Here is a 17991-nt window from a genome sequence, read left to right on the forward strand (position 1 = left end):
GATAGGATTCAGCGGGTAAGATCCATTTTGTGTGTGTGTGCAAGGCACAGCAGCGGAAGGATAAGAGAAGCTCTTGGACTTGGGTGTCAAGGACGGGGAGTGACGAGAGGCACCAGCCAGGGAACCCCCACAAGGGAAACCCCAGAGGAGGAAGGATCAGAGCCCGGGGATTGGTGGTGCAACACGGAGGAGAGGTCAGAGGGAGAATTGGATGCTAAAGGGGCAACGGGGTTTAGCGAGCAGGAAGAGCCGGTGACAGGGAGCAGTTCAGACTCTGAGGCTAAAGCAGAGGTGGGGAGGTTAAGAGGCTGCTGAAGAATCCAGGGAATCTCCCTCTTTGGATGCGACGAGCTTCCCTCCCCGCTGGTCCCCAAGTACATGCAGGATATTGAGAGCAGAACAGAGGCCAGAGGTCCACAGATGCAGTTTGAGACTGCTTGGGAAACATCCAGAGGAGGAGGAGCCTTAGGAAGGGTGGAAGGCAGGGACCTGCTGAGAAGTATGCTGTTTGCTTGAATAAAGAAGAAACTTCACTGGAAACACAGCCTTGTGTCTTTCATGCTGACCTGCGTCTGACTCCAGCCCTGACAGTGGGGGAGTGAATAGGCGCACAAAATATGGCTCAACCAAAAGTGTGGAGGAGCCCTTAATGTCAGGGCTCAGTTCAAAGTGCTGGTTTTGCTTGTTTAGAGTACATTCTACACGGTCCTTCAACAAATGATCTCAGAGCAGCTAGAAATAGTTAAAAACAGAGACAGACAAACACACACACACACACACACACACAAAATACAGCAGCAAAATAAGATAAAGTATGCAGAACCAGTCTCTTGCCAGGTTAAAAAATCACAAAGTTTACATAGAAGGCCTGAAAAGTCCATAAAATAAGGTGTAAGGCAGGTATGTGTGACTTGGCAAATGGAGAAGTCTGGTGGGAATGCCCAATTGATCTCACAAAGCATTTCATCATCTGCCCAGGACTTAAGCTCTATCTGCACTTAAGAGCTTTTGCTGGTTTTATACCAACGGAATAGTTACGGGTGCTTGCAAATAATCCTAGGAATCCTCAGAAACAGAGTCTGAGAGAGATCATTAGCTCCCGTTAGGAACACAGGAAACTGCCTTCTCCTGAGACAGACCTTTGGCCCATCTAATTCAGGACAATGATTGGCAGAAGCTCTCCTGGGTTTCTCCTACCTGGGGATGCCGGGGATTAAACCAGGGACCTTTCTGAAGAGCTGCAAAGGGAATTATGGCTAGGCCCATTCAAGTCTGTAGTATGGATAGGGTTGCCAGCTGGGGGGAAAGGCAAAGGCTCTGGCACCTTTAAAAGTACAGTGGTACCTCTACTTACGAATATTTCTACTTACGAATGGAGCTCCGTCCGCCATCTTGGATGCGGTTTAGATAGGATTTTTTCTACTTACGAATTTTTAGATAGGGTTGCTTCTACTTACGAATTTTTTCTCCCAATGCATTCCTATGGGATTCGACTTACAAATGTGTGTTCGGAACGCATTAAATTCGTAAGTAGCATAGCTGCCAAGTTTTCCCTTTTCTCGCGAGGAAGCCTATTCAGCATAAGGGGAAATCCCTTAAAAAAAGGGATAACTTGGCAGCTATGGTAAGTAGAGGTATCACTGTATTGTTGAAGTAGGCATTTCAGCAGGTGTTGCTTGTATGAGCTACACCAGTATACCTGAAAGAGCGTCTCCACCCCCATCGTTCTGCCCGGACACTGAGGTCCAGCTCTGAGGGTCTTCTGGTGGTTCCCTCGCTGCAAGATGTGAGGTTACAGGAAACCAGGCAGAGGGCCTTCTTGGTAGTGGCACCCACCCTGTGGAACGCCCCCCCCCCCATCAGATGTCAAGGAAATAAACAACTATCTGACTTTTAGAAGACATCTGAAGGCAGCCCTGTTTCAGGAAGTTTTTAATGTCTGATGTTTTATTGTGTTTTTAATATTCTGTTGGGAGCCGCCCAGAGTGGCTGGGGAAACCAAGCCAGATGGGTGGGGTATAAATAATAAATTATTATTATTTATTACCTGCTAAAAATTCCCTCTTCTTCGCAAGTATTAAAGGTGCAGGTGCTCTCTCCTCTTTTCAGTTATCCACCCTAAGAATGGATAGACTTTTATAGGTAGGGGAGGCTTTACTGTGTTACACAGCGGAGCCCATTCAAATTGCCCACATATAATGTAGGCACCTCTCCAAAGTATCCAAAAAGGCTATGCAGTACAGTGGTACCTCAGGTTAAGTACTTAATTGGTTCTGGAAGTCCGTACTTAACCTGAAGCGTACTTAACCTGAAGCGAACTTTCCCATTGAAAGTAATGGAAAGTGGATTAATCCATTCCAGACGATGAAAAACACCCCCTAAAACAGCAATTTAACACGAATTTTACTGTCTAACAAGACCAATGATCCATAAAATGAAGGCAATAATCAATGTACTGTACTATAAAATAAATAAGCCAGTATTGTAGATGAAAAAAATTAACATTTACAGTGGTACCTCGGGTTAAGTACTTAATTGTTTCCGGGGTGCCATTCGCACCCCGAAAAGTACTTAACCCGAACGGCAATAGCGCTAGTGCGCGAAACACCGTTAAAGTGCTTCTGCGCATGCGTGCGCAGCAGAACCCGGAAGTAAACACTGCCCCTAGAGCGGCAGCCTGTTACGGGCTGCTGTGTGCGAGCAGCGGCCCGTGGGGCCACCATGCACCAGCAGCAGCACGTGCTGACTGCGCATGTGCAGCATCCCGGCGCGTATGGAGTGCGCAAGAGCACATGCACAGTCAGTATGTGTTGCTGCTGGCACATGGCGGCCCCACAGGCAACTTTACGCAGGAGCAGCAGCGCCAGCCTGGATGGACCGCGCATGCAAGCCAAGCGGCAAGGTTCGCCACTGGATGCAGGGGTAAACATTTTGTGAATCTTTATACTTTTGTCCATTTACTGTATTTATTTTTCCCGATTTGAACTATAAAATGGTGATTCTCCTGAGTCAAAATGAGAGTATCACTACACATTTTTTTAAAGAAAAAAGCGCCGATTATTATTATTCTTATTCTAAGGTGGTGGAAGAGCTCTTGGAGCCCACCAGAGTATCGAGCCTCCCTCCCTAAGTCAGGCAGAAGCTCCCCGGGTTTGAGGAAGGAGACAGCAGACTTTAATACTCTAAATTACTGGGAGCATTTAGGGGAGCAATCTAGTCCCCCTAGTACTGAGTAGCTTTGGGTCTGCCTCCGTCCTCTTTGGGATCTAGGACTCACCTTGGTGTCTTCGGCAGTCTCTTCTCCTGTGTCGGTTTCGTCATACAGGTCAGACTCCTCCGAGGCTATCGGGACATGAATGGTCAGGTGAGGATTGTTGATGAAGTTCATATGGTCCAGTTCATCGATGCGTGGCTCTTTCCTGGCTATGCCGTCCATGGCTATCCCATCCATGTAGTCGGATTTGAAGTCCTGGCCTGTGTCCAAATGATTGAGGACAAAGTTTTCCTTCTTGCTGTCTTCCTGGTCTTCGGCAGGTGGCTCAACCTTCTTCTCCTTCAGCTGCCGGTGAAGCAGGAGGAGGGCATGTTTTTTCACAAAGTCGATCCCCCGGGTGATTCTGCCAATTGCGATCTGCAAGTTGTTCATCTCGCCATCGTCGTCAGATGCTGCCAGGCTGTCGGCGCTGAAGGAGCTGAGCAGCAAAGCTAAGAACAGGTTGAGGACCTGGAAGGGAAAACAAACAAAGAAACAAACAGATGCCAGCTCAATGTTCAGCAACATGCTCCCAGCGCCTTAACTTTCTTCATTACACAAGTATGGTACTGTACTTGTGTGGAATATTTACAGATCTCTCCTTAGGGCTCATCCACACGTACCTTTCCTCTGTGCTTTAAAACTCCTTGTCCAAGCATCCACCCACCCTTTTTTCTGCTCTGGAGATTTTCCTGTGAAAAGCCACTCTTTAAAGTAGAATCGGAGCAAACGGAAAACCTGAATAGCCATTTGCTCTGATTTATCTTTAAGAACAGGCCTTCCAAGTACACTGGAAGCTTGGTTTTCAAACGTAATCCGTTCTGGATGACCGTTCGACTTCCGAAACGTTTGAAAACTGAAAGTGGAAGCCTCAATACAATAGCGAAACTCAAAACGGAAGCCACGTAGCACATCCGGCTTCCAAAAATCGTTTGAAAACCAGAGCAGTTACTTCTGGGTTTTTGGGGTTTGGGAGCCGAAACATACGACAACGGAGGCGTTCGCCAACTGAGGTTCCACTGTATCCCTATTTTCCAGGGACAGTCCAAATTTACAGAAGCTGTCCCGGTTTCTGATTTGATCCCGGAATGTCCCGCTTTCCCCTAGGACATCCCTATTTTCATCAGAGGAATGTTGGAGGGTATGGGTACTGGTAGGATGTACTGATGTACAGTAACATCAGCAAGAAAGCGGAATGTGTTTGCTGAGGAAAGCCAGCCTCCTGCCCACTCACAGCTGTCGGAGTTTGTGCCTCTCCTCTGCCAGGAGCACATTTGAGACGGGACTTTGCTGATATTCAAGGTCGTCGGTGTGTCTATTTGCACATGGCTCATGCCTCATGACTTAACTAGGACCTTTATATAAACCCCTCCAGTTTCCTTGCAGCTCTCGGGTGCTTCTCTGAAGTGCCAGTTAGAGCCAAGAGCGCCGCTGGCTTGCTGTTCGTAACCCTAAAGGTTCCTCAAGTCATTTGCTTTTTCCGCTCGGTGGCTTCCGCCGTTTCTCTCATAATAAACCTGCATCGGAAATGCCTGAAGTGATGGCTTGGGGGGGGGGGGGTAGCCAGCTCAGGGACTCTAGAAATATACCGAGTGCAGAGGCACTCATACATACATCTGGTATGTATGTAAACTGCTTAAAGGTTCCATTAGTGGCGTAGGAGAGCTGGGGTGGGGTGGGGAATTACATCTGGCAACCAATGTGCCCCTTTGGTTTCAGATAGTACATGGGTAAGGTAAAGGTAAAGGGACCCCTGACCATTAGGTCCAGTCGTGATCAACTCTGGGGTTGTGGCGCTCATCTTGCATTATTGGCCAAGGGAGCCGGCGTACAGCTTCCAGGTCATATGGCCAGCATGACAAAGCCGCTTCTGGCAAACATGGGTACATGGGTAGACAAGTCTAAAAAGCCCGGGGCACAAATTTAGCGTGTATTTAGTGTTAACTCTGGAAGTGTATACAAGATTCCGATCAAACTAAGCCTCCCATTGTATATTTTGCTCTAGAAGGCTTTGTTTCGTCAAAATAATGTACAGCTGTACCTTGGAAGTCAAAGGGAATCCGTTCCGGAAGTCCATTCGACTTCCAAAATGTTCGAAAACCAAAGTGCGGCTCCTGACTGGCTGCAGAAAGCTCCTGCAGCCAATTGGAAGCCGTGGAAGCCCCGTCGGACGTTCGAGTTCCAAAAATAGTTCGCAAACTGGAACACTCGCTTCCGGGTTTGCGGCGTTCGGGAGCCAAAACGTTCGGGAACTAAGCTGTTCGACTTCCGAGGGATGACTGTATACACTTCCAGAGTTAATGCTAAACACATTACTCCTGGCAAAGGAGCCACTGCCTTACAATGAATTTAAGTATTGTGCTGGTTTAATTTCCAGAGGTGCTCCCTTTTATTCTACCCTATAGCTGTAGCCTTCGTCCCAGGTCATCCCGTTCAATGACCGTGGAAGGCTCCCCTGCACATATCACTTTCTCAGCAAATTCCTTCAAGATTAAGGGACCCTAAGCAGGCTGTCAATCTTCGGAGGCCCAGCCGCCAGGAATTCCTGAAACCTCCAAAGCTCCTCAACTCAGAGAGCGAGTGGCCGGCGGGTGACAAAAGCTTCCACACTTCGGGTGGGTTTGGGATTCCTCCCCAGCCTTAGCCTTAAAAAGAAAGAAAATGAGGGCAACTGAAGAGCAAAGGCCTGTGAAGCGAAAGGACGGAAAGCAGTGCAGCAGCTTGAATATTAGTCCAAGTTCATATTCTTCCTTGATCAGGAAGCTCCATGCCAAGGAGAGGGAGGGTTTGATGAAGAGGGCTTAATTTGTGGCCGGATCCGCCAGGTCTCATCCCCACTCTCTGTCACTAACACAGACTTTGGGCTTTCAAATTTAAGCAGTGCCTTGGATGACAGCAAAATTAGGCGTCCCTCCACCCCACCCCACCCGCCTTCCGTTCTATGTCATTACTGCGGTGCCCCCTGTGACACCCTCTTGGCACAGCACCCAGGATGGGCAAACCAGTCGCGTTCCCATAAATCTGCCTCTGCACCAGGACTAAGTCCTAAAACATGCACGACCGGATTGAGGTTTGATGAGGCCCTAAGCTACTGAAGGTAATGGGGCCCTTTATATGTCCAGCTGTCCTTTGTCAACAACAAATTGTCACTTGTTTTTTGTGTTGAATATTTTAGGGAGCAGGCGAGCAGGCAGGGCCCATTACTTACATCGAAGGAGCCTACATAACACAAACCACTGTTGCTGTATGTAGGTTTTATTTATTTGTTTTTTATCTTATATTTTGGAAATGTACACCCTGAGCACAATTCAAAGTGTTGGTGCTGACCTTTAAAGCCCTAAATGGCCTCGGTCCAGTATACCTGAAGGAGCGTCTCCACCTCCATCATTCTGCCAGAACACTGAGGTCCAGCACCGAGGGCCTTCTGGCGGTTCCCTTGTTGCGAGAAGCCAAGTTGCAGGGAACTAGGCAGAGGGCCTTCTCGGTGGTGGCGCCTGCCCTGTGGAACACCCTCCCAACAGATGTCAAAGAGGAAAACAACTACCAGACTTTTAGAAGACATCTGAAGGCAGCCCTGTTCAGGGAGGCTTTTAATGTTTAATAGATTATTGTGTTTTATTTTTCTGTTGGAAGCCGCCCAGAGTGGCTGGGGAAACCCAGCCAGATGGGCGGGGTATAAATAATAAATTATTATTATTATTATTGTTGTTGTTGTTTTTTCCTTTAAATTTTTTGGGGGGCCTCCAAGAGAGTGGGGCCCTAAGCTATAGCTTGTTCAGCTTATACGTAAATCCAGCACTGAAAACATGGATTAAGAACTGTAGGCTTTTCGCTGAAGGAGAACTATATGAAAATGATGTATCTGTGGTCTTTCACACCTATAAAATTAGCAAAGATGTATAGAACTGCTTCAGATGTATACTGGAAATGTAAGGAGAAGGAAGGCACATTCTACCACATGTGGTGGACGTGCAAGATAACAAAAGCATTCTGGGAAATGGTATACAATGAGTTGAAAGAAATGTTTAAAACAACGTTTGTGAAAAGAACAGAGGCTTTTTTATTAGGAATTTTAGGTGCAGAGATACCAAAGGAGCAGAAACTATTATTTATGTATGTGATGACAGCAGCGCAGATGACCACTGGCCAAGAGATGGAAAGAAGATAAAGTCCCGACCAGAAATGAATGGCTGATGAAGGTGATGGACTATGCCGAAATGGCGAAAATGACCGTGAAAATCAGAAACCAGGAAGAGAAGAACTTTAAGAAGGAATGGGGGAAATTCACAATGTATTTAAGAGAACACTGTAAATAACTAAAAACTTTGGCAGGATTTGAGTAACGCTTGTAAAGTACTAAAAATCCAAGGTAAATATTAAGAAAAATAGAGAAAATAAGCGAAGCAGTTGAAAGAGATTGAAAACGGTAACCATGGAAGGGCAGTGGTGAGTCAAAGGATTGAGGGAATCCTAAATGATGTTGATGTTTAATGTTTGATTTTAAAATTGCAATGTAAAACTTAATAAAAAAAATTTATCTATTAAAAAAAAAAGAACAGTAGGCTTTTCTGGAAAGCTGGCATGGTTTCAGAAAGGGCTGAAGGGCCACGAAAAAAATGCCAAGCAAAGCCAAGAGTGACACAGAGCCCTTCTCATTCCAGCTGGATGGCAGGATCATGGTGCAGAAAAGTGGAATTGCTTTGCACTCACCCCTGGCCATCTTTATTGTCTACTCCCTGTTTATGTGGCATTGGGGACCTCTCCAATGGACAGATTCGATTTGCAGTGAGAAGTGCCTGTTTGACCGTGCAGGTCCCCCCAAACACTTGGGCCCTCCCATGTTATTATGTCCAAGTTTCTACTCACCACCAGGTTCCCAATGACCATGACCATCATGAAGACGATGAGGCACAAGGTCTGCCCAGCCACCTCCATGCAGTCCCACATGGTCTCGATCCACTCCCCGCAGAGGATGCGGAAGACAATCAGGAAGGAGTGGAAGAAGTCATGCATGTGCCAGCGCGGCAGCGTGCAGTCGCTGCTGATCTTGCAGACGCACTCGGTGTAGCTCTTCCCGAACAGCTGCATCCCCACCACGGCGAAGATGAAAACGATGATGGCCAGCACGAGGGTGAGGTTGCCCAGGGCACCCACAGAGTTGCCAATGATCTTGATCAGCATGTTGAGCGTTGGCCAGGATTTGGCGAGCTTGAACACTCTCATCTGCGAAAGCAAGAGGAATCCTGCTTAGCCCCTGGAAATCTCAGCTGCTAACCACAAGGCGCAGGCATTAGTGCAGGGATGGGGGACCTGTGGACCCCCAAATGTTGTTGGGACTCCAACTCCCATCAGCCCCATCAATGACCACAGACAATGGGAGCTGCAGTCCAACAAGAGGACCACAGTTTCTCAATCCTTGCCTTAATGCTTAGGAGGACATATTTAGCTAACGGAGATCTAGAGCTGATCACCTGCAAGTTGTTATACTGAAAACCCGTGCCCATCCTTCAGACTAGGAGTGCTGCAGCCACAGCCTTGTGTTGTTAACTTTAATTAGTAGTCTATAGATACTTGAACCTCACCTAGCAGACGTAACATTTCTACTCCTCTTTATAGCTAAGGTGGGAGGCCTGTTGGCTCTGGCTCCACCCACTCTGGCCTCTGGCTCTACCCACTGCTGGTTCTGTGGCTTGATTCCAAGCTTCATAGGCAAAAGAAGTCGAGTTTGCTGCCACGTCTGATTCTTGGCACCTGCAAAGTCGTGTGACTTTTCCCACGCAGTCTGAATTCAAGCCGTGCAAACGCTTCACTTGACGTCACGGTGACATCAGGTGATTGACAGGTGGGCAGACTTGCGCACCTGTCAAAATGGCCCATGGGGGTTGCGCAGTGTTTGAAACTGCCATTGCTCTAGGCACATTTTGCAACAGGGAATTTCATTAGCGCAAGCAGTTTCTGAGCTCTGGGCGCAGAACTGTGCCTAAGATTTCAGATTTAAACTGCAGAGTGAAAGGACCCTTTCCTGCCTCTCCCCCTCCAGCTACTTTCTGAAGGCTGGAGAAGAGACCCTCTTAAGAATATTAGGGAGTTGGGCAGGGGAAGGAGTAGGCCATGTGGAAAATGAACATAATATTTTAGCTGCAGTTCATTCATTTTCGGCTTTGTATTCTTGTTATTAAAAAAGCATGCCTAGACATTCCATTGTTGCACCCATAACCTAGGTTTAAGGGGCCATTTAAGCTCCTAGCTTTCATATCTCTGTTTCTAACACTGGGGATGTGGGATGTCAAAATCTAGTTCTATACCAGACTTCCCCAAACTGCGGCCCTCCAGATGTTTTGGCCTACAAATCCCATGATCCCGAGCTAACAGGACTAGTGGTTGGGGAAGATGGGAATTGTAGTTCAAAACATCTGGAGGGCCGAAGTTTGGGGATGCCTGTTCTATACCCTCCAAATGTCCCTATTTTCCAGGGGCTCTTCTGGATTTACAGAAGCCATCCCAATTTCTGATTTGATCCTGGAATGTCCTGCTTTTCCTTAGGATGTCCTTATTTTCATCGGAGAAATGTTGGAATGTGTGGCAGATTGTCTCTATCAGAGAAATGTTGGAGGGTATAGAGTTATCCAACCCCCAAGCCATCTGAAGACAGCCCTCTAGGGGGATTTTTAAAAAATGTTTAGTTATATTATGTTTTTATATCTGTTGGAAGCCGCTCAGAAAGGCTGGGGCAACCCAGTCAGATGGGAGGGTTTAAATAGTAATATTATTGCGCATATAATATTACCATTTAAACCCTCCCATCTGACTGGGTGGAATATGCGCAGCTTGCAGACTTAACATATGGAATAACAGAACAAGAAGAACATATGTTTAGAGAAGATTGGAAAATGTTTATTGAATATATGGGGGTAAATTGTGTACACTTGAAAACATTGGCAGCATTAAGATAAATTCAACAGTGTAAATACGTTTTGATGGGTGTAATAATGGAATACTGAATGTAGCACCTTAAAGACCAACTAAGTTTTTATTTTGGTATGAGCTTTCGTGTGCATGCACACTTCTTCAGATACAGTGAATACAGTGAATACAGTGAATACAGTTTCACTGTATCTGAAGAAGTGTGCATGCACACGAAAGCTCATACCAAAATAAAAACTTAGTTGGTCTTTAAGGTGCTACTGAAGGAATTTTTTTATTTTACTTTGACCCAGACCAACACGGCTACCTACCTGTAACCGGAATACTGAATAGTTTAGTCTATGTAAAATATGCAGGGATTTATGGTATGCAAAATGAACCATGGAAAGAGAAGAAGGGAAGTCACTGTAATTTTGTAAATTTAATAAAAATTATAAAATAATAATAATAAATAATAATATTATTGTAATGTTGTTGCTGCTGCTGCTGCTATTGTAATTGAATAGGGCATCCCTATTTCCAATGGAGAAATGTTGGAGCGTACACCCACACACCCACACACCCATGCTGTGAAACCCAAAGGGTTAGAAACTGGCTATTCTCTGAACAAAATACAGTTGATATTCTTGCAAGGCCAAATTTTGCCCAGCAAATAGTAGACTAGCTAGCACTGATGGCTGCAATGGCACAAGCTTCCTTGTCGACATCACCAGTGTCTTAGTAGAGTTGCTCTACCTCAGGCTTCCTCAACCTCGGCCCTCCAGATGTTTTTGGGCCTACAACTCCCATGATCCCTAGCTAGCAGAACCAGTGGTCAGGGATGATGGGAATTGTAGTCTCAAAACATCTGGAGGGCCAAAGCTGAGGAAGCCTGCTCTACCTTAAAGGTGGATTAGGCAACCAGACTAGGAACAAATCAACAGGCACTCAACACATACATTGCAGGCTGTGAGGCTGCCTCTGGCACTGGTCAGTTTTCTGTGCAAGCGCTGGCGAGGTGGCTTGTGGCACCTTCTAAAATAGCACAGGGACACTTCGCCATAGCTGCCAAGTACCCCGTTTTCCCCGGGAAACCCCCGTATTTTCTTACCGTTTCCCGCAGATGGCCCGAATGGCAAAATACACCGTATTTCCACGGATTACGGAGCTCCTGCCAGCAGCCATGTTCTTCTGGTGCCGCGCCGGTACCGGAAGTCGCTTCTACGCATGTCCGGAAGTGCGTAGAAGTGACTTCTGGTGCTGCGAACATTTTGGAAATGGGCACAGCAGCATCGGAAGTCGCTTCTAAGCATGTCCGGAAGTGCGTTGAAGCGACATCCGGTGCTGCGGCGCTGCTGATCCCGGACTTTTCAATCCAGAACTTGGCACCTATGCACCTCGCTCCTGCTCTGCCCGGGGGCGGGGTGGAGAAAAATATTGGCCCTGCTTCAGAAAGAAGCCGCAGGGACACAGGATGACATAACAAAGTTACCTACCAGACGGAAGGAGCGTAGCACAGACAGGCCCTGGACATTGGCGAGGCCGAGCTCAACCAAGCTGAGCGTGACGATGATGCTGTCAAAGATGTTCCATCCAACCTGGAAGTAATCATAGGGGTCCAGAGCAATCAGCTTCAGCACCATCTCGGCAGTGAATATCCCAGTGAAGACCTGCAAGGAAGTGCCGTGAGAAAGAGGACACAGTGAGAGGAGGGCCAAGTCGACTGCTCCACGGACAAGGGGCAGAGGAGCAAAGAAAGCCACAGTCAAGGGGGTTAAACTAGGCCACAGCTTTGGGGCTTGTAGCAGATGAGAGGGGTTGGTATGGCAATAAGTCTGATCATGACCCAAGCAGCCCACATGCTGGGAGTTAACCAGCATCAGGGACCCATCATGGCACAGGTGTTGCATCTTGGATCCTGCTGGCAACCTGGGGTGAGTGATGTCAGGGCCACCCAACCCTGAACTCAGGTCAGGGGTCAGCAAACTTTTTCAGCAGGGGCCGGTCCACTGTCCCTTAGACCTTGTGGGGGGCCGCACTATATTTTGGGGGGGGGAAATGAACAAATTCCTATGCCCCACAAATAACCCAGAGGTGCATCTTAAATAAAAGCACACATTGTACTCATGTAAAAACACACTGATTCCCGAACTGTCCTTGGCCCGGATTAGGTTTCTAGCAAAGGTGTTCTCGAATTACATTCTTGCCTCTTTTATTGTCAGCAAACATATTCCTTTTGCCAGAGTTTGTGTTCCTCTTTATTCGCCTCGCTTGGACAAGACTTTGAATTTCTTTGTGCTTTATTGATGTGTGTATTACCCTGTTTCCCCGAAAACAAGACATACCCATAAAATAAACCGTAGCAGGATTTCTAAGCATTTGCGCAATATAAGCCATACCCCGAAAATAAGACATAGTGATAGGCGCAGTTGTGGAGGGCGCCAAGGAAGAGGCGAGGCTGGAGGCGTAATAAAAATAAGACATCCCCTGAAAATAAGCCATAGTGTGTCTTCTTGAGGAAAAATAAATATAAGACAGTATCTTATTTTCGGGGAAACATGGTCATTGTACAAACGGACCTAAACCGACTAGCTTTCCCTTTCATCCCAACAGGGCAGGCTCCCTGCTAAATTCACATGGTGTCCGAGTGTCTCTTTGTTAATTCCACAAGAGCTTCCTTGATTCTGCTAATTCATCACTATTTTTTCCGAGAAGCTTTCATCCTAATCCCATTAGTTCTCATACCCTACAGAGGCTTACCCTAATTATATATACAACTGCATCTGTGCATATTCATCCTCTGAAGGCTCATCCATATTTTTGTTTGCCCCAATGCTTTCCCTTGGGAAAACCTGCGGTTTAGTGCTGAATTGCAACAAACAGAATGTGGGTTTTCCCCAGATGGCCATTTGTTCCAATTTAGCACTAAAGAGCAGGTTTTCTAGGGGAACGTGGCTGGGGAAGGGCAAAAGCTCACAGGACAAGCGGAAAATAGCGTGGACCCATGCTGCTGGGCAAGCATAAGTGTGAATGAGTCTGCAACCTCCTTGACTCTGTCTTTCTTCCTTTCCCCTTCTGTCCCTAGTTGTCTTTTTTAACACTCATGTTAGGGACCTGCCTTTTGCTTGTGCTACCCGATGACCTGCCATGTGCATCAATGGCACTGCGTTAGTAATATCAAGATCACACCGTTGTGTCTGGATTCTACCTTCCAGTGTTGGCAGAGCATTAATATCTTGGCAACCTATCTGGGACCTGGCAAATGTCCCAGAAACCAGCATGCTTGCTTGGGGTAGGGTTTCATCAAGGAAATACAAGGGGATTAATAGGACAAAACATGCCCACTGTGTTTCCTACGAGGTGTTAGAAGCTGGCTGCAGGCCTAGCTCGAGAATCACAGTGGGGGGTTGTATGCTGAGAGTTATCAGAGGACTTTAGTGCAAAACAGGAAGCACCTAAATATTAACTAGTCTGAACAAAATAAAAAAAAATTCCTTCAGTAGCACCTTAAAGACCAACTAAGTTTTTATTTTGGTATGAGCTTTCGTGTGCATGCACACTTCATCAGATACACTGAAACAGAAGTCACCAGACCCTTATGTATATTCAGAGGGTGGGATGGGGGTGATGGGAATGGGTGATGGGCTGATAGGAGTGGTAAACCTGTTGATGACTGTTAACGACTGCAATTGGTCTTGCGGGGGGGGAAGCAAGGGCTGAGGTGCTAAGGAAAGCTTGATCATGTATAATGAGATAAGAATCCTATGTCTCTGTTCATTCCAGGTGGCTCCATGGTTTTAAGCTTGCTAATGAGTTGCAATTCAGCAACTTCTCTTTCCAGTCTGTTTCTGAAATTTTTCTGTAATAAAAAAGCTGCTTTGAGATCTTGTATAGAATGTCCTGGGAGATTGAAGTGTTCTCCTACTGGTTTCTCTGTCTTGTGATTCCTGATGTCAGATTTATGTCCATTTATCCTTTGGCGTAGGGTTTGGCCTGTTTGTCCAATTGCAGTCGTTAACAGTCGTTAACAGTCATCAACAGGTTTACCACTCCTATCAGCCCATCACCCATTCCCATCACCCCACCCTCTGAATATACATAAGGGTCTGGTGACTTCTGTTTCAGTGTATCTGATGAAGTGTGCATGCACACGAAAGCTCATACCAAAATAAAAACTTAGTTGGTCTTTAAGGTGCTACTGAAGGAATTTTTTTATTTTGTTTCGACTCAGACCAACGCGGCTACCTACCTGTAACTAGAACTAGTCTGAAGTTACTAAGGGCACAATGCTATACCTGGCAGTTAAGAACTCAGTGGGAACTCAGTGGGAACTCAGTGGGATTTACTTCTGAGTAGAACTGTGCTGTTAATGCAGGGATGCATATTAAACCCAGCCAGCATGCATGGCTAATGGTCAGGGATGATGGGAATTGTAGCCCAACAAATATTTGGAGGTCTATAGGCTCCCTGCCCCCGTGTTAACATATTGAATGTGTCAATGTTTATTTTACTCTTTGTACTGGGGATAAAACAGACAGATGAAGGTTCTCAACAAGGAAGTTTCGGTTCAATTTTCAGCCAGGAGGGGAGTGGGCTCCAAAATTCAGCAACTGATTTCAATGAATTGGGAGAGGACATTTGATGGCCGCTGTAACTGAAACACTGTCATCTTGTCGCATTACTTATTGGGCTTCGGTGAGGGGGGAAACACGCCTCCCCCTGTAAAATGCCCCCTTCATTTAACACTGAGATCCAGCGCCGAGGGCCTTCTGGCGGTTCCCTCACTGCGAGAAGCAAAGCTACAGGGAACCAGGCAGAGGGCCTTCTCGGTAGTGCCTCCCGCCCTGTGGAACGCCCTCCCATCGGAGGTCAGGGAGATAAACAACTACCTGACATTTAAAGGTAAAGGTAAAGGGACCCCTGACCATTAGGTCCAGTCGTGACCGACTCTGGGGTTGCGCGCTCATCTCGCATTATTGGCCGAGGGAGCCGACGTATAGCTTCCAGGTCATGTGGCCAGCATGACAAAGCCGCTTCTGGCAAACCAGAGCAGCACATGGAAACGCCGTTTACCTTCCCGCTGGAGCGGTATCTATTTATCTACTTGCACTTTGACGTGCTTTCGAACTGCTAGGTTGGCAGGAGCTGGGGCCAAGCAACGGGAGCTCACCCCGTCACAGGGATTCGAACCGCCGACCTTCTGATCAGCAAGCCCTAGGCTCAGTGGTTTAACCACAGCGCCACCTGGGTCCCTATACCTGACATTTAGAAAACACCTAAAGGCAGCCCTGTTTAGGGAAGTTTTTAATCTGTGATATCTTAATGTATTTTTGTATTTGTTGGAAGCCGCCCAGAGTGGCAGGGGAAACCCAGCCAGATGGGCGGGGTATAAATAAATAAATAATAATAATAATAATAATAATAATAATAATAATACCCAGAAATGGTACAGAAAAATGAGGAGTGGCATTTTAGCTCAGCCCTATAAAAACTTTGAGGATTAAAAAAAGTTGGGTTTTTGAGCTTTAGGGGAATAATTGCTGGGCAAAAATGATATGATGTAAGTTACTAAATTATGAATAGCGTGGCAAGGACCCTCATTTGGAATCTGTCCCTCTCTTAAGCCACAGTGTATCAGGATCATCTACTGAAGATAGCTGGCATCAAGCCACAAAATGAAGAACAGAGGGCTTGTGACTGGGAAATGATCCATAATGAATGGAAAAAAATGTTTAAAAGTATACTCCCCCCACCAAAAACAAACAAACCCAAAGTCCTTTCTGTTGGGGATAATTCAGACTGAAATTCCTAGGTGTCAAAAAAACCAAAATAATAATTAAAAAGATAGGAAAGAATGAATGAGTTGAATTAGAATCAGTTACGGAGTGGGGGGGATAGTCAATAAAATAAAATATTTAGGTATTGTGGTTACCCCAAATAATAATAACTTATTTGATAATAATTATTTAAAAATTTGGAAAGAAATTAAAGAAGATTTAGAACGGTGGAAAGGCTCGAAAAAAGGCTATTTATGTATGCCACTACTGCGGCCCGTGTTTTGTTAGCCCAAAAGTGGAAAACGAGTGAGGTCCCAACAAAAGAAGAATTGCAACTTAAGCTGACAGAATATGCAACAACTTGCAGACTTAACGTATAGAATAAGAGAACAAGAAGAACGTACGTTTAAAGAAGGGTGGAAAACGTTGACTGAATATACAGTATGGGAAATAATGGTGTACAGTTGAAAACACCGGCAGCATTAAGATAAATTCAACTGTGTAAACAAGTTTTCATGGGTGGGATAATGGAATATGCCTGGAATGGTATAGTTTTTGTAAAATACGCAGGGATTTATGATATGTAAAATGAACCATGGAAAGAGGAGGAGAAGGGAAGTCACTGATGTCTTAAGGCTGTTTAAATGAGCATTCAAAATTGCAAAACAGAAAATTTAATAAAATTATATACAAAAAAAGAACAGAGGGCTTGTGGTTCTCCTACCAGGTTCCCCACATTCAAAACCTCGTTGAATGCGTCTGTCATTGGGTAGTGTTCCATAGCCATGAAAACGGTGTTGAGGACAATGCAGATGGTGATCCCCAGATCCACAAAGGGGTCCATGACAATGAGCTTAATTATGTTCTTCATCTTCACCCAGAGAGGGCAGCAATTCCACACAAGGACTGCGTGGGCGAACTTGTACCACCACGGCGGGCATTTCTGGTGCGCCTCTTCCAGCTCTGAAAGCAAAACATTAACAAGGAACGTATTGATTGAAACCATAGAGACCCATGGCTATTTGAGGGAAACAATAAGTTAATTCATTTACATATACGTAATCTTAATTACGGGACCCAGGTGGCACTGTGGGTTAAACCACAGAGTCTAGGGCTTACTGATCAGAAGGTCGGCGGTTCGAATCCCTGCGACGGGGTGAGCTCCCGTTGCTCGGTCCCAGCTCCTGCCAACCTAGCAGTTCGAAAGCACGTCAAATGCAAGTAGATAAATAGGAACTGCTACAGCGGGAAGGTAAACGGCGTTTCCATGTGCTGCTCTGGTTTGCCAGAAGCGGCTTTGTCATGCTGGCCACATGACCTGGAAGCTATACGCCGGCTCCCTCGGCCAATAATGCGAGATGAGCGTGCAACCCCAGAGTCGGTCACGACTGGACCTAATGGTCAGGGGTCCCTTTACCTTTACCTAATCTTAATTACATATAATTTTTGTCATAATGTTATTGTTCTTTTCCTCTGCCTTTTTAAAACATTTTATGTATTCTTTTTCTTTCCTTTTCACTTTAACTTTTCTTAATAAAGTTGAAAAAGGTTTTCTATAAAAAAAAATAACAAGGGCCTCTGGCACACAATCATTCCCCCCCCCACTCAGTCAAAGTCAATACAGTGGTACCTCGACTTACGAAGACGATCCATTCTGCGGCCATCTTTGTAAGTCGAAGTCTTCTATTCTCGAAGCACCCGTTCTGCGCATGCTGCTTCTGCGCAGGTGTAGAATGTGCACGCAGGGCTCGTGCGGCGAAAAGACTTCCAGGGTTGTCGACTTTGGAAGTCGAAACCTTTGGAAGTCGTCCTTCGGTTGTCGAGGTACCACTGTACAGTCATACCTCAAAAGTTGAACGCCTTGCCAGTCGAACGTTTGGCTCCCGGACGCCGCAAACCCGGAAGCGAGTGTTCCAGTTTGGGAACGTTCTTTGGAACCCGAACGTCTGATGTGGGTTCCGATTGGCTTCAGGAGCTCCCTGCAGCCAATCGGAAGCCGTGCTTTGGTTCCTGAACATTTTGGAAGTCAAACGGACTTCCGGAACGGATTCCGTTCAA

The 17991-nt window shown here is 46.2% G+C and overlaps 1 protein-coding gene across 1 annotated transcript in view; it reads right to left on the reverse strand.

Annotated features, from left to right (window-relative positions):
* The window catches only part of SCN4A (sodium voltage-gated channel alpha subunit 4), a 93597-nt gene that overhangs the window by 29446 nt on the left and 46160 nt on the right, over positions 1-17991 (reverse strand). The window contains exons 13-16 of the mRNA XM_060282321.1: positions 16658-16896; positions 11653-11826; positions 8120-8476; positions 3278-3724 (exon numbers count right to left, since the gene is read on the reverse strand). Of these exons, the coding sequence (XP_060138304.1) occupies positions 3278-3724; positions 8120-8476; positions 11653-11826; positions 16658-16896 (1217 nt within the window). The remainder of the gene's footprint in view (positions 1-3277; positions 3725-8119; positions 8477-11652; positions 11827-16657; positions 16897-17991) is intronic.

The sequence above is a fragment of the Zootoca vivipara genome, chromosome 13 (assembly GCF_963506605.1).
Source record: "Zootoca vivipara chromosome 13, rZooViv1.1, whole genome shotgun sequence".
Taxonomy (NCBI): Eukaryota; Metazoa; Chordata; class Lepidosauria; order Squamata; family Lacertidae; genus Zootoca; species Zootoca vivipara.